We start from the raw sequence: 13,993 nt of genomic DNA on the forward strand, positions 1-13,993 counted from the left end.
AAAATGAAAAACTGGAGTTTTGTTGGACTATTATTTTCTGAAATGCACAGAAAATAGTCTCGTCATAAACGTGCCCTGACTTCACTGTGCAGCCTCCACCTCTGAAAGCAAACCTACACCCATGCTGCTCAGACTAACATGTCACAGATTTTGTATAGGTTTATCATTTACATATCATACAGCCATATTTATTACAACATCATTTTGGGGTGTTATCCAATAAGAAGAAAAGGATTTGGTCATATGGCTTTTGCATTTACTTTTGTGTCATCCAACATAAAAACTGCTTCCAGTGTGGAACTGATCAGGCTGTAGTGAAAATCTTATTTTAGCTGTTATTGAAAAGCCCCGTGGTTTTCGATTTTTCTGTAAAAGTGTTGCAGGTCGGTGAGGACTGGAAGCTTCTTTGGGGGGGGAGGCTGCTCTGGTATTTTTGCTCCGTGCATTTGGCAGAGCGCGAGCTCCAGATTGCGGCACAGCTCGGCGGGCCCGGCTGGGATGGCGAGGTGAGAGCGGCGTAGGAGGCTGCACACACACAGAGTAGAAGCACAAACACACTCGGTGAGAACACTCAACAGACACAGGCAGGCAGATTAGACGATGAAAACTAATGATGTCTCTGGAGAAAGTGGACTGATAGTAGCAGGAGGTGGTAACAGGATACCTCAAATAACACAGAAAGGAAATGAGGGCTTCATACAGCAAACTGGGGTTAGACTGATACGTCAGCTTCCCGATTTAAATCGGGCCAATAAATATTGGCAGGTGCTAATTGTTCTGAAAACAACGTTTTAAGACAGTCTTCAACAGAGTTTAAGTCCCGGGGTAGTTTAAATGTGTAAACCAGTGTACATCACATCAGCAGAGACATCACAAACACACACTTGTACAAGAAGTCTGCTTCTGTGTCCACTTTTACAGGATACTGTGTATTCTGATGTTCAAGGATGAGGCTGGTATTATTAAATCCCACAAAAAGACAAAGACCAAATGTGCTGGTCTGTCTCTCAACGATTTCCTCTTCCTGTCTCTCAATCGTGAAACACAACACACACAAACAACAGATTCCAAAAGGGGATATTTCCACTGTATTTTTATTTCATCGAATAAAAAAAAACATTGGTTAAATACAAGCTTTCTTGAATAATATGACGCTCTCTACTCTGTTTCAAAACGTTAATAAAATAGAATAATAATAATAAAATAGAAAAAGCTCTCATTTGTCGCTCATTGCCTGAGCATTTTCAGAACCCACACCTCGATCTGACAGCAGACACTGGCATGTGGGACATTTTAAAGAACCAGTTGTGCTCAGGAGATTCAAGTCATTTCATATGTTGCATAAAGTATCAATGGACACATTAATGTAGGCGTTGCATAGGCTTCTCTAAAGGGACACATGCATAATAGAAGAGCAGTGCAACAAGCGGCAATACCATGGAGCCTAATTTCTGATTCAGTATGAACACACACGACAGGACTAAACCTTATATTTAACATGGTTACATATCTGGTATACAGTACGTGGGCTGGAAGTGCTTGACAAAGCTACATACGGACTAAATACATGTGGTTATGGCACAGAGTACAGCTGATTAACTGGATGGTATACACAAAGCTTTAAGGCCATGGCAACTGTGTGTCTTCACTAATATGTGATGCTACAGGGAACACATTTACACATTAGGAGTCATCATCAAAATAACGCTTTCCCCGTACACACCAAGGGGGGCTGGTGATGAAAGCGAGTCCAATATTAACTCCATGGTTCCCTTAAATGTGGGATTTCATTAGATTCCCGATGCAAAACCTTGTAAGACATCTGACATCTGTTGGCAAGCTCAGAGCTGTGTTTTCTTCCTCTCTGCCTCTTCCATTATGTTTGTTCAAGGAACCTCAGAAACCACAGTGTCAACAGTGTTGACCACAACTGTGTTTAGGATACCTGATTTAAAGTTTTAAAAACCTGCCAGCCAATCGAGTAGTTGAGGAAGTGCTTTCCACGTCCATGATGTGAGTAGAGTGACATGACACGACACTGAAGACCAGTCAGAGGCAGGCGGGACAGTTCAGATCCCGCTCTTTCCCACATGCCGTCAGTCTTTAAACACATCAGGGTTTGAATATATAATGCTGTGTCCACATCAGAGCGCAAAAAAACAGCCCCTTTGTTCTAAGAGCTAACTCATCAGCGAGAAGCCAAATGTTTAAACTCAACATTCAGTCGTTAAGTGCAGCTAAATGTGCCCTGAGAGGCTGATGCTACTGAGCAGACCTGTCCCTCTGACCTACTGCATGCAAGTGAATGACAACCATGAGCATCCATGTGAGAAAGCATTTTGGATATGACATCAGATCAGTTTTTTTCAGGTTACCACAACAACAAATCACTAACTACCCTAACAGTTACCTATCTTGCAGGTGAATATAAAGGGTGACATATCGCTCAGCAAAAGCAAGAGCAACGTTTCTGCGGTATGGGTAACACAGCTTAAGATCTTTTTTGTGGCTGGCAGAACAGCATCCTCTTCCTGTTCATCCCCCTGACGGCAGTGAAAACACACAGCGTGGAGCGGCTCGTCATCTTGCCAGTGAAGTTTTCGTTTCTTTATGGGAATCACACTTTCTAATCATACATGGTACTTTCATGGCCATGATTTTGGTGATGCTGATTTGAAACATGCTGGAGTGCTTTGGAAGCTGCAGCAAACCAAGACTGCTGCTGTATGAGAAGATGTAATGACTTAACTTCATTTGGTCACTGTTGCTACGGTAACATGATGAGTCAACAATACACAAACTCAGCTAAAAAGAGGAGAGTAATTGTATGTGAGGGTGTGTGGAGGTGTTTGGGTATTTTTAGGGGTGTGCGTGGTGAGGAAAGAGAGGGAATGCAGGATTTAAAAAAATGATTGCATGATATTTTGTGTTTGGACAAAAAAAGGTGATTGCCAAGTTTACAGCTCTGGCACTTGCACCAAAGCACTGTGGTCCAAGACAATGCCAGGGGCTACGGCAGACAGCTCCGTAATTGTTTTCACAGGTGGTTCAGGCTGTGAAAAAGACAGATCATGGTAGCACCTCTCATGAGATGGTTGTACAATTAACAGCAGCTCCACAGAAAGAACTGCTTTAACCCTACTGAAACATGAAGAGACTCACAGTTTGAAAATCATGTTTGATCAAGCTGTGGGTGTAGTTTCCAAGAGGTAATGGGTCAAACTATGAGTCGGGAAAAGAGCTACGTACAAAGACTCTGCGTGCATGAACAATTTCAAAGGCTGCTCCTGCAACATACAGAGCGTATGTACAGAGCGCAGACTCAAAACGACACACTCACAACACTAACACCTCGGAGGAGTAAAGAAGCCATTCCATTATATGCTGTGATTCTTCACGGCGCTGCCTGAACTAAACTGCTACCCAATCAGTCAACCAAACAAATGTGTCCACGCTGTGAGCAACATGATCAGCGGCTGTTCAGAAACTTTGATATGAAAGGCTGCATGTTTGGGATCAGCTGTGAGTCAGTTTGTTGTGTTGAGCTTTGGGCTAAAGTAAGAAAACCTTACTTGATTTTGTGCCTTGGAACATTACTCTGCTCAAATAGCTGTCATACAGTTCCTTCATCTGGGAAGCAGGGATGGTAAATAAATTAAAAAAAACAACAACAATGTAATATTGTTGATTTAATATTTCTGCTTTGCAGCCTTTGAAGAACATTTCCCACAAGCCCATGACTGCTGTGGGTTAAGTGTCACCGGCTCGACGGACTGAAGCCAGTGAAACGGGGATATAAGAGATTAGCCTGGATGAACTAATGCTGTAAACAATTCATGGACAGTTAGAACGTTTTTGAGACAGCACTAGAAGACAGCTCAGGTTGGGTTTGATTTGTGTGCTGCTACACTCAATGTTTAAAAATGCTAACAGATTCATTTACAAAAGCATTGTGAGTTAACGACTTATTCATCACCCTGTAGAAAACCACAGTGAACCCCATCAACATGTTTCACTTCTACAGTGAGACCGATGAATGAAACCCTCAGATGTTGGCAGTGGAATAGCAGCCTGCAGGTGGCGCCATCTGACTGCTAATTGATAGCTAGCTACGTTGACGCATGTAACTTATTTTGACGAAAATATCCAGTTTCCCTGTCGGGGTCTTTCTAACTGCAGGCTCTCAAGGATTAGCATTAGCCACGTTGCTCCCAGTGTGAACATACACTGACTGATTTTATACTGTAATACTAATAACACACAATCTCAAGTTTTGGCCTTTAAATACTTTCAAATATAAAGCTGCATTGCAGTTCTTTGCAAACTGGCTATCTGACATGGCTACATATCATGACAGCAACATCACCGCTTTACCTCAGGCAGAGATTCATGGTGAGAGATTCAGGCGGGGACGGTCTAATGAACACTATTAGTTGTTGTTCAGACGGTGTGAGTCTCATGTCCAGTAGTGTTGCTATGGCCTCGGTCCTCACCTCTCACCCCTTGCATAGTGTGGTATCTTCGAAGCTTCTGATGCTAATCATTTCATGTCAAGGTATTCTTCTCACTATCGCTTCACACAGAATTATTATGTTTTAACAAGAAACTCTTCTTGTAGTTTCTGTGATCAGAATTTAGTCATTTTCATCAGACAGAAGCTGACAACCACATTTAAAGGGAAACTTTGGTGTTTTTCAACCTGGGCCCTATTTCTCCATGTTTTTGTGTCTCAGTGACTCATGGGAATATTCATTTTTGAAATTGGTGATTGTTATTCTAAGTGTCTGACAACATTATGGAAAGGATCCCTACAGAGAAATAAATGGCTTTCTTTACCCTTTGCTTGATCTGGTCTGTTGTCTCCTCTGAAGCCTCATGAGAGATGACTTGTTGCTTACTTGTTTCAAAATCAGCTTAACATTCAGCCATGACATTGAAAACCTTTTGGATAACACTCAGCTACCTTCTGTACTCAAACACAACAAACTCTACCTTGCACTCCTCCTCTCTCCAGCTCTCGCTCACAGTTCCACTGATGTCTTCACGCAACAACTCAACTCTCGAGAGATTTCAGAAAGAGATTTCTCCTTGAGCAAGGCTTTGTTAAACAACACACCAGATCAAGCAAAAGGAAAAGAAAAACACTTTATATCTCTGTAGAATCCCACTTAAAATAAAAACCTGAGCATGTCACTGGCAAAACACGCACTTTCAGTGGATGCATGATTGTCCAGAAGGATTACATTGCAGCCTGTTTCACAGCTGCTGGCTACATCTCATGCTCAATACTGGACCAACTGCAAAACTTGTTGTCCCCATTAGTCACTTAGTCACAAAAACATGGGAAAATAGGGTCTCTTTTAGGTGTTAGGAAGACATGCCACTCAAAGCTGACAGAAAAAGACTTTGGTTTACAGATGGTCCAGCTTCTAGTTAGAACACTTTGACATTCTCAGAGCGAGCACAGGATTTGTAGTCCTGTTGGAGAGATGTTGATCCTTTGATAGATAGTTGACACATAACTATCAGGTCATGATTTTTAAGCTGCAAAGATGTATGGGATGTGAGGTTCAGAAGAGCTGACATTTGATGCCGTTGTCCAGAATGCATAGAAGGATCAGAATAATGTGGGATTTGTTGTTTGCCGATGTGGGTGCTACTCTGGGTTGTGGTTTCCTTCATAGACTGTGGTGCATCCTAATAGAGACGATACTGATTCACTGGTGTTGGCAAAGACTACTTAGCTGCACAGCCTCATGGTCCTGTATGTGGTCTGTTACAGTCGCGTATGATGATCAAAGGGCAGGGCATGTGGGATCTTAAGTAGTCAAGTCAACATTTCCTACATAAGCCGTGGTCCATAAGTTGCTTTAGAGAGCGAGATCAGATATTTATCTTGTGCCATCCAGAGGAGGTTGCCTATGTAGGCGGTGGTCCGTCGTATCGGAGCATGATGTTGAAGGATCGGGCGAAGTTGTTGGACAGGGAGCAGCTGTTGCCTTCGTCCATGAGGGGCAGCAGGAAGGCCAGGAGCAGCAGAGCCAGGAGGAGGAGCCACAGAGGGAGGGCCAGCCGACACACCCGCTGCAACAAGCCGGGCTTCTGCAACGACAGCAGCGACGCAGGGAAAACACATTAATGCTCGTAATGTGAAGTATGTTTAATCATTAAAAACTGTGGGAATGACTGAGCTGCTGGGAAGCAACATTGTCCTGCAGTCCAGCCATCCAGGCTTTATGCAATCCTGAGAGGCTGGATATGGAGCTCCTGGGCAGGCCCACACAGTCCACTATTAAAAGACATATAGTCGATACCACTGGAGCTGGCTTCCCTTTCTCTGCATCTTAGAAATGAAAATACGAATACCACATGCTTAGAAACTATGATCTCTTGATGATGTGCTAATTCCTTAGCTCAGAAAAACTAAACTAAAACTGAACTATGAGAAGATGAACGAAGCAGAAGCAGCACACCCACACAGTCAGGAACATCATGTATCCCAGTAAACGGACACTCTTTCTCTCTGACAGTTATTCTGTGAATCATGTTTACTGCCCACGTTCATCTTTCACTTTCTGAACGCGGCCTTACCCGACCTCACTGGAAATAATCTAATGGAAAGCAAAACAGCTTCCTGCAGAGGACAGATTCACCGAGGCCCCAGCATCACGCACTGATGCATCAGGCAACAGATGGGGAAATCCTGAAGGTGTTTTTGTGTTGGATTGTCGTGTGAATATGATTTGCTAAAATTCATGACGTTGACCCACGTAGTACCTCACACACCAGAGTCCTGTGGCACTATTTCATGATAGAGCAGTAGGTTTGTATACTAATAAGAACAGGTAACAGTTGTGGAAAAAAAAATCTGATGAAATCTGCTCATATAACAAACTAATTGGCATTATTCTTGTGGATGTCCAGTTGAGTTGCAAACTGGAAGTGAAGTATTGTTCCTCACACTTCATAGTTTTCTTTTAAAGGATCTCCTCAATGCTCTTAAACGCAAAAAATCGATAATCTGAAAATAATATATGTTTCAGGCATCAGAGTTAATAATTTGAACGTCTTCTGAGAAGTCATGTTGTTTTCTCTAAGTTTGGTGTGGCGAATGGCTCCAACTACTACAATGCCTATTAACCTCAACCACTGTTTCTATGGTGAAGAAGACTTCTGCAGTATTCACATAATATGGGATGGATGGTAGACAGGGGAACTATTCACAAGCTTCCAACTTGCTGTCAACTTGAGTTCATGTTATGTGATAACTCAAGGTGGTCGTATGATCGAGGATTAAATTTCTGCAGATGTCTGAAGAACAGTGCTGGTCGTCATGAAGTCTTTTCAAGGTTTTACTCTGATATTCCTTGCCTTGTAATTCACTGCGTCTGAACTCATTGACATCCTCAATGCTTAACTCTCCGAGATGTTTAGCAAACTGCCCCACCTCATGCGCTCCAACAAATGCGCAGTGCTCACACATTCAGCGCCATCAGGTCTGGCAGCAGAGCTAGCGTCCTCTGTAGCAGCAAAGCTAGTGCTCGCTGTCATGTTAACAGGTGAATTCCAGTCGCTTAAAGCTGTTATTTGTTTCTTTGTGAGAAAAAAAACAGACACTAGCCAGGCTTAAAGACCCCAAATGAGTTCATGTTCATGTTCACACGCTCTCAACGGGACTATTCTACACAATATTCAACAACACACCACGGTGGCCACAGGAGAATATGGTGTTTAGTTCTTCTGCAAAAAACGTGTCAATTTTAGCATATTTATCTTGCAAACGTAAATAATACTTAACATAGAATTACATTGAAAGGTGCATTATTTGTAATTAAAATAATGGTTGTTGGTCATGTATTCGCGACTACCACAGAGTATGATTTTAGCTCAGCTCTCGCTGGATCCCACCTAACTTGAACCCTACTCCCACATGATATGTATGTTACACAGAAATAGTGATGTACGTAACAGACAACTTATTACAGCTTGTTTTTTATTTTCAGAGCTCTGGAGATGAGTCTGCTCTATCAATTCTGATAACATTGTACTTTGTAATCCAAGGAAATTAGCAGCAAACAGGGCAAGAAAAATAAATTGTCACATGAAGAGACATTTTGTAAATGGGACAGATTATCTAAACCACTTTAGATGTTGCTAATAATCCCTCATTGCACAGGACAACTGTGTGTGCACTACTATAGTAAGTACAGTAGGTAAAATCTGAAACAGGTTTTGTGTGTGTGTGTGTGTGTGTGTGTGTGTGTGTGTGTGTGTGTGTGAGAGAGAGAGAGAGCGAGAGAGAGAGATGCAGACTGTGTTGGACTGTGTGTGTAAAGGTTAATGACTGATGGAAGAGGAAGTGAAACCAGCTAAACATACGTCCATATGACAAACACTCACTGGACAAAGGTGTGTATACCTCAACTTAGTGTGAACGAGTGAATACAAATCATAGAGAAACATAAAAATAGAATTCAAACATTGTAGTATTTTAGGTGTCCTTAAAAAGTATTTGTGCTGTCAACGCTGAGCTGGGTTGGAACTACCTTTAGTTTTTTGATTGCTGTTAAGTCACCATTAAATGAATCTCAACATTTCCTGCAGATGCTTCACAGTAAAAGCTTTGCATGGAAAGGTGGGGTTGTACCAGGGGTGGAGAACCTCTGGTCCCCCGGCAAGGCAATTCATAAAAACCAAATACAAAAATAACATAAAATAGTAGACTAACACGTTCTTCCGAGCAGTCCCTTAATGCAACACACACGGAGCAGCTGATATCACGTCAATGCATCATGCCGCCTGTCAACAAAACGTAAGTGGATGCGGATCATGCTAGTTTGTGGTGGACGTGCTCACTGTTGCTGTCAGGGTTATGTGGCTGGTGACGCCAATGGTTGCTGAACATCTTAGGAAGAATTGCTTGTCTAGGTGCACTTAATGACTGGAAGCCTGATGTCTAACTACTGTACTGGTCAAATTCACAGCATTAGCAAAGTGTCCACACTCATCTCGCGCTGTGAACTGAGACTGACAACATACTGCATCTATTAGAGTGACAGCTTAGAGGCATGGAGCCCAACAATAGCAAATCAGACAGGATGTATACTGTTGTGCCTTAAATCAAGAGCTGACATGCAGACAAAGATGAATAAACATTATGTCTTGATTCAGATGAATCCAATAATAACATTCAGAGAATTTTCCAGCACATCAATTAAGCTGGTGTATCATAAATAGCTGCTAAATGGTGGGTGTTTTTACTTCATGGCATTAGAGAAGAAAAACACATTACGTGACACAACAAAGCACCTAGTCAATAAAGCAAACAACCCCCCTCTCCCAAAGATAAAGGCTGATAAAAGCAAGCAGGAGCAGAACCCTCAGTCTGTAAAAACCGTGTGAAAAGACTCTGAAGAGGAATGTTTGGAGGGCTGTTTCAGCGGGGGCGTCTGAGGGGTCAACAGCGTGGTCGAGGGGGGTGGCATTCTTTAATCTGCTCACCACCCACTGCTTACTAAATGAATGGTGGGCTGGGGGGTTGGTTCGTTATGCTTGATTTGATGCCAGTCCTGGGTGGTCAGGTCAGGTGTTGCCCCCCCCCAGCCTAAAGACTGCTGGGAAATCTCAATATGTCAAATGAATACAGGACAGCACTTGGTTCAGAGGTTTAAGACCAAACCAAACATTTTCCCTTTTTAATCCTCCACTACCTGGGAGAAAACATACAATGTTTCTAGTTCCTTTGAAATAAATAGAAGAAATGGGTGTTTAGAATAAACAGTAAGAGGCAGCAAGGCTTAAAAGACTAAATAAAGAGCGCCATCTGCAGGACCTCCAGCTCAAAAACTCATCTTCTGTATTTAATCCAGAATAACAAATAAAAGAAAAGAAAACAAACACAAACACATGCACACCAAACAAACAAGCAAGCAGGCAAACAAACAAAACCCAGCAATAAGCTCGTGGCACAGCAGGTTAAAAAAATGACCTTACCTATGAGGATCCCCAAGAAAGATTTTTGTGATGTGCACTTGAAAATAGTTTGCCAGTTTAACTATGATTGCATGTTTTTTTTAAGTCATGTTCTCTTTTGATTCTGATGTCATTTTTCGAGCAAAATATCAAAAATTCTTTGGTTCCAGCTTCTCAAATGTGAGGATTAATTCTTCTCTTTTATTTCAGTGTAAATTGAATAGCTCTCTGTTTTAAACTGTCTGTTGGTTATTACATGACATCAGCTTGGGTTTTGGGAAACTGCGAAGGGCATTTCTACTATTTTCCATAAGTTTGTTTGAAATTATAAGGACCTACATGACCTTTGGTATCAAACTCTTCTCAATATTTGTACAGGGGGCTGTAGACACGCCTATATTTACAACTATATATGAACACACATGCCACTTGAGTACTTCTATCCAAGGTTTTTTAAAGTAATGGCAAAGAATATCTGGTGTCGATGTTCATGCTGCATCGCTAATGGTATAAAAATCATGAGCATGACTTAAGATAAGATTCACAAAAGTTTTCAAACAATTCAGTACTTTCCACCCCCACACGCACACACGACAAAACAATGGGTAATTAACCATGGCAATCTAAATCTCACTATTGACCAAATCAATACTGATAATTATCTCAGCCATAACTTTGCTGTTCAGTTATGTTGCCAAATTTTCTTAAATCATAAACAGTTTGCTGTTACCTTTTGCACCTTTGCTGCGATGGCCGGCTCCTCTTCTTTGGCTTTGACTCTCTGCAGATGGAGAAAGAAAAGATTTGAATCAGTCACGATGTTGACTGTGTTCAAAACCTCAGCAAGAGCTCCACACACTAACCTTCTGCACTGCATTATCACACTAAATTCAAACCACGATGGGGTTCAGTGTGGTCCTGTTCTCTCGTACAGGACCACACTGCTGGACTGACTGTTCAGTGTCGTGTTTGTTCTTAAAACTCATATCAGTTTGTGTATGTATGAACATATGGATCCACCACATCTGGAGAAGGCTGTGCAAATAGCACGCAGTCTATTTTAAGAACTCAGTCTTCTGAACAGCAGCTTGTTTACAGATGTGTGACAGGGAAACTTCACTGTACAAGCAGTGTCCTAAATTGTGCTACACTGCCACCCTGTGGTGAAAAAAAAGCAGTGTGCTTAAAGTGAAATACCATGACAAGACATCACAGTGAAGACACAGCAGTTAATGCAGCACCCCAGCACAAACTAGCAATTACAGACAGCATCTCAAATCAAGTACAAATTAATATGTGACTTTTTGGTTTTGTTTATATACGTATACATGTAATCCAAGTGTTTACATGCAAACAGCAACCAAATTTATTGAGCTCTACACTACGTTCTTTTTCAACTTTCCTTTGCAAATTTTACTCCGTTTTGTTTTGTGTCAGAATCGGTATCGGGAGAATAAGTTTGATAATAAGTTCTTGTTGATCCTCATTTAGGATTGGTCCTCTCACCTTGGCACTGGCCCTGGCCCGGAGGTCTCCCACATCCTTCAGTTTGGACTTGTGGAGCATCCACCGGTAGCGAAGTTCCTCCAGATGCGCATCATCTGCTGGTCCAGCCTCACTTCCCTGACTCTCCTGGAGCAACAGCTGGAACTGCTCCTGACCCCAGTCCACTCCTGCCCTCAGAGCCTGCACCACGACACAGCACAGAGTTTTAGGTCCAGTGAACTAGAACAGGAAGTTCCCAGTGTCTAGTTCCAGTTCAGAAATGACAAGCAAGATAAGGTGCAACAAAACCGAATGTTTTAACCATGAAAGGCTGACTACTCTCAAGTTAGCATAATGAGGTTTAACATTACATCAGTGGACTGGAAAAGTTGACATTCGTAATATTCACAGATCATTCCAGGATAACGCTTCCTCCAAAGCATAAAGAAACAAAAACACTGTGTTGTATATTCCAGTTTCACAATTTGCTTCCAAAAATAAGAGGTGATACTAGACCTACAGAATACAGCCATGAGACAACATCCTGAATGTTTTCTGGAGCTCACCCTGAGCGTGTCCTGTCGGGTCTTGAGCTGTTTGGCACTGAGTGTTGCCCCCTTGGTGTTGAGGATCCCTGAGAGGAATTCATTCTCTTTGGACAGCCAGGCCTCAAACTCTCTCCTCCTGGATATGTCCTGTCCTGTGCCGCCCTGTAAAAACCCAAACATCTCATAAAACTCTTACACAGCGCACACTAACAGCAAGTCAGCAGTCATTTTGTGCCCTTTTTGGAGTTTGGAGTACGGATACACGGCTGATGAGTGGACAGTTACGGCAGTCATTTGTCACCGGTCTCTCATCTGTGCTTCTTTGTTTACTTATTGATATGGTTTTATTTCCACAATATTTCATCTGCCAGGCGAGATGGCAAAAGAAGCATCTAAAGACCAATGCCTGGACAGATGCATCCATCACTGGAACGAATGGTAAGCTCTGACCCAACTTCATTCTGTTATAATCTGACTATGATTAGCATTTTCATGGAATTACGTAGCTGCAAAAGACTAGTTTAAAGATAGCTCTGAAAACTACCAACAACCCCCAGAAGAGAGGCGAAACATGGGCAGAGATATGGGGGGAAAAGTGAGCCACAGTGAAAACAGGAGCTCTTCACCACTCTCTTTTCTTTGACTTCTTTGACCTCTGCCTTGTAGTACCCATTACATACAGTTCACCCAGCAGGCTTCAAATGGGAACTTAACAATTTTCCTACAGGCACAGCAATCAACCACTTAACATACACCAAGTTAGGTATTGGCCATGCAGAAAGGTGATCTGTGACTTTTTTAAGTACAAAGACAACAAACACTGCTTGAGTGTAACGATACCATTGTGTGTTCCATTGGTGTTGCTGATGGTTTCTTGGCTGGGTCCCTTCTGAACAGCATGAATGCTCCTCCTGCTGGGCTCAGGCCTCCCCCTGCCTCCATGCTGCCTTCTCCAGGGCTTGTTCTTCTTTCCTCACCATAACTTGTGGTAAATGCTGTTTCCCTTCTGTCTCCAAACAAGATGCTGCTGTCGCCCCCTGTCGATTTGTCGCTGTCAGGGCTTCCATCGGTGAAGGAGTCTTTGGAAACTTTATGACCTGCTCTGCTGCGAATGCTCCAAGCAGAGGAATCTACTGTGTCTCCTTTAAAGGAGCACCCATCGTTCTTGCCTGTCCTTGGTGAGCTGAGATGTTCATTGTCCTGTTCAGTCAGAATGAGGTGGGCTTCACCATGGCCCTGCAGCCGTGCCTCGTGGCCCGTCATCACCCCCTCTCCTGCCTCTCCCTCCAGGCTTCCTCCTCTTCCTGGCCCCGAGCTGGCCAAGGCTCCATACACCTCTACTTCCTGTTGTCCCCTCTGGTTCCTGGAGCTTGCTGTCCTCACCTGACTGTCCGTCTCCCCCAGACTTTGTTCTGTTGTTAGGGATGTGTTGTCTGCAGTCAGGCCACCGACTCGCCATAAGTCAGACTCTGTTTGCTCTGTGGAGCTGTTTAGTAGCCTGGGAGAGAAAGAAACACACAAGTTAAGTGTTTTAACTCAGGTAATGATTACTATTCTGAAATGTTAAATTGCCTCAATATGTTCTGCTACTTCATTATTAGGGATAATCTTTTGTTGTTCATAAAGGTGTTTTGGTATCCTCCAGCAGCTGAAAAGGCTTTTAAACACAGAGGCCTTCAAACTAATAAATGTCATTAATTTTTTTAGGAAAGAAATTGAATCAAAAGAAAATAATTACAACAACTCAGATCTAGAGGGAGGAGAGGTGAAGTTTCACACCTCTGACATTGGACATCTGACACTAGACACTCCCCCCTCTCACCCAAACACTAAAGCCGGAAGACACAAAGGTTTCTTCAGTTCGATCCTGATCTACTCTTCAGTTTCGGGCTGCTGGCTGGAGACCAACTTACGTCAAGAGTACATTTGAACAAGAGAAGGGGTCATTGCTGCTGCAAATGGAACATGCAAGCTTTAGGTTGAAGTTG

General features: G+C 42.6%; 1 protein-coding gene across 1 annotated transcript in view; it reads right to left on the reverse strand.

Annotated features, from left to right (window-relative positions):
• Nucleotides 1-1,078: 1,078 nt before the first annotated feature.
• The window catches only part of syne3 (spectrin repeat containing, nuclear envelope family member 3), a 40,726-nt gene continuing 27,811 nt past the window's right edge, over nucleotides 1,079-13,993 (reverse strand). Inside the window, exons 14-18 of the mRNA XM_041954070.1 lie at nucleotides 12,846-13,503; nucleotides 12,024-12,167; nucleotides 11,479-11,658; nucleotides 10,703-10,753; nucleotides 1,079-6,102 (exon numbers count right to left, since the gene is read on the reverse strand). Coding sequence (XP_041810004.1) covers nucleotides 5,920-6,102; nucleotides 10,703-10,753; nucleotides 11,479-11,658; nucleotides 12,024-12,167; nucleotides 12,846-13,503 — 1,216 coding nt within the window. The 3' untranslated portion in view covers nucleotides 1,079-5,919. The remainder of the gene's footprint in view (nucleotides 6,103-10,702; nucleotides 10,754-11,478; nucleotides 11,659-12,023; nucleotides 12,168-12,845; nucleotides 13,504-13,993) is intronic.

This window comes from Chelmon rostratus, chromosome 15, assembly GCF_017976325.1.
Source record: "Chelmon rostratus isolate fCheRos1 chromosome 15, fCheRos1.pri, whole genome shotgun sequence".
NCBI classification, from domain to species: Eukaryota; Metazoa; Chordata; class Actinopteri; order Chaetodontiformes; family Chaetodontidae; genus Chelmon; species Chelmon rostratus.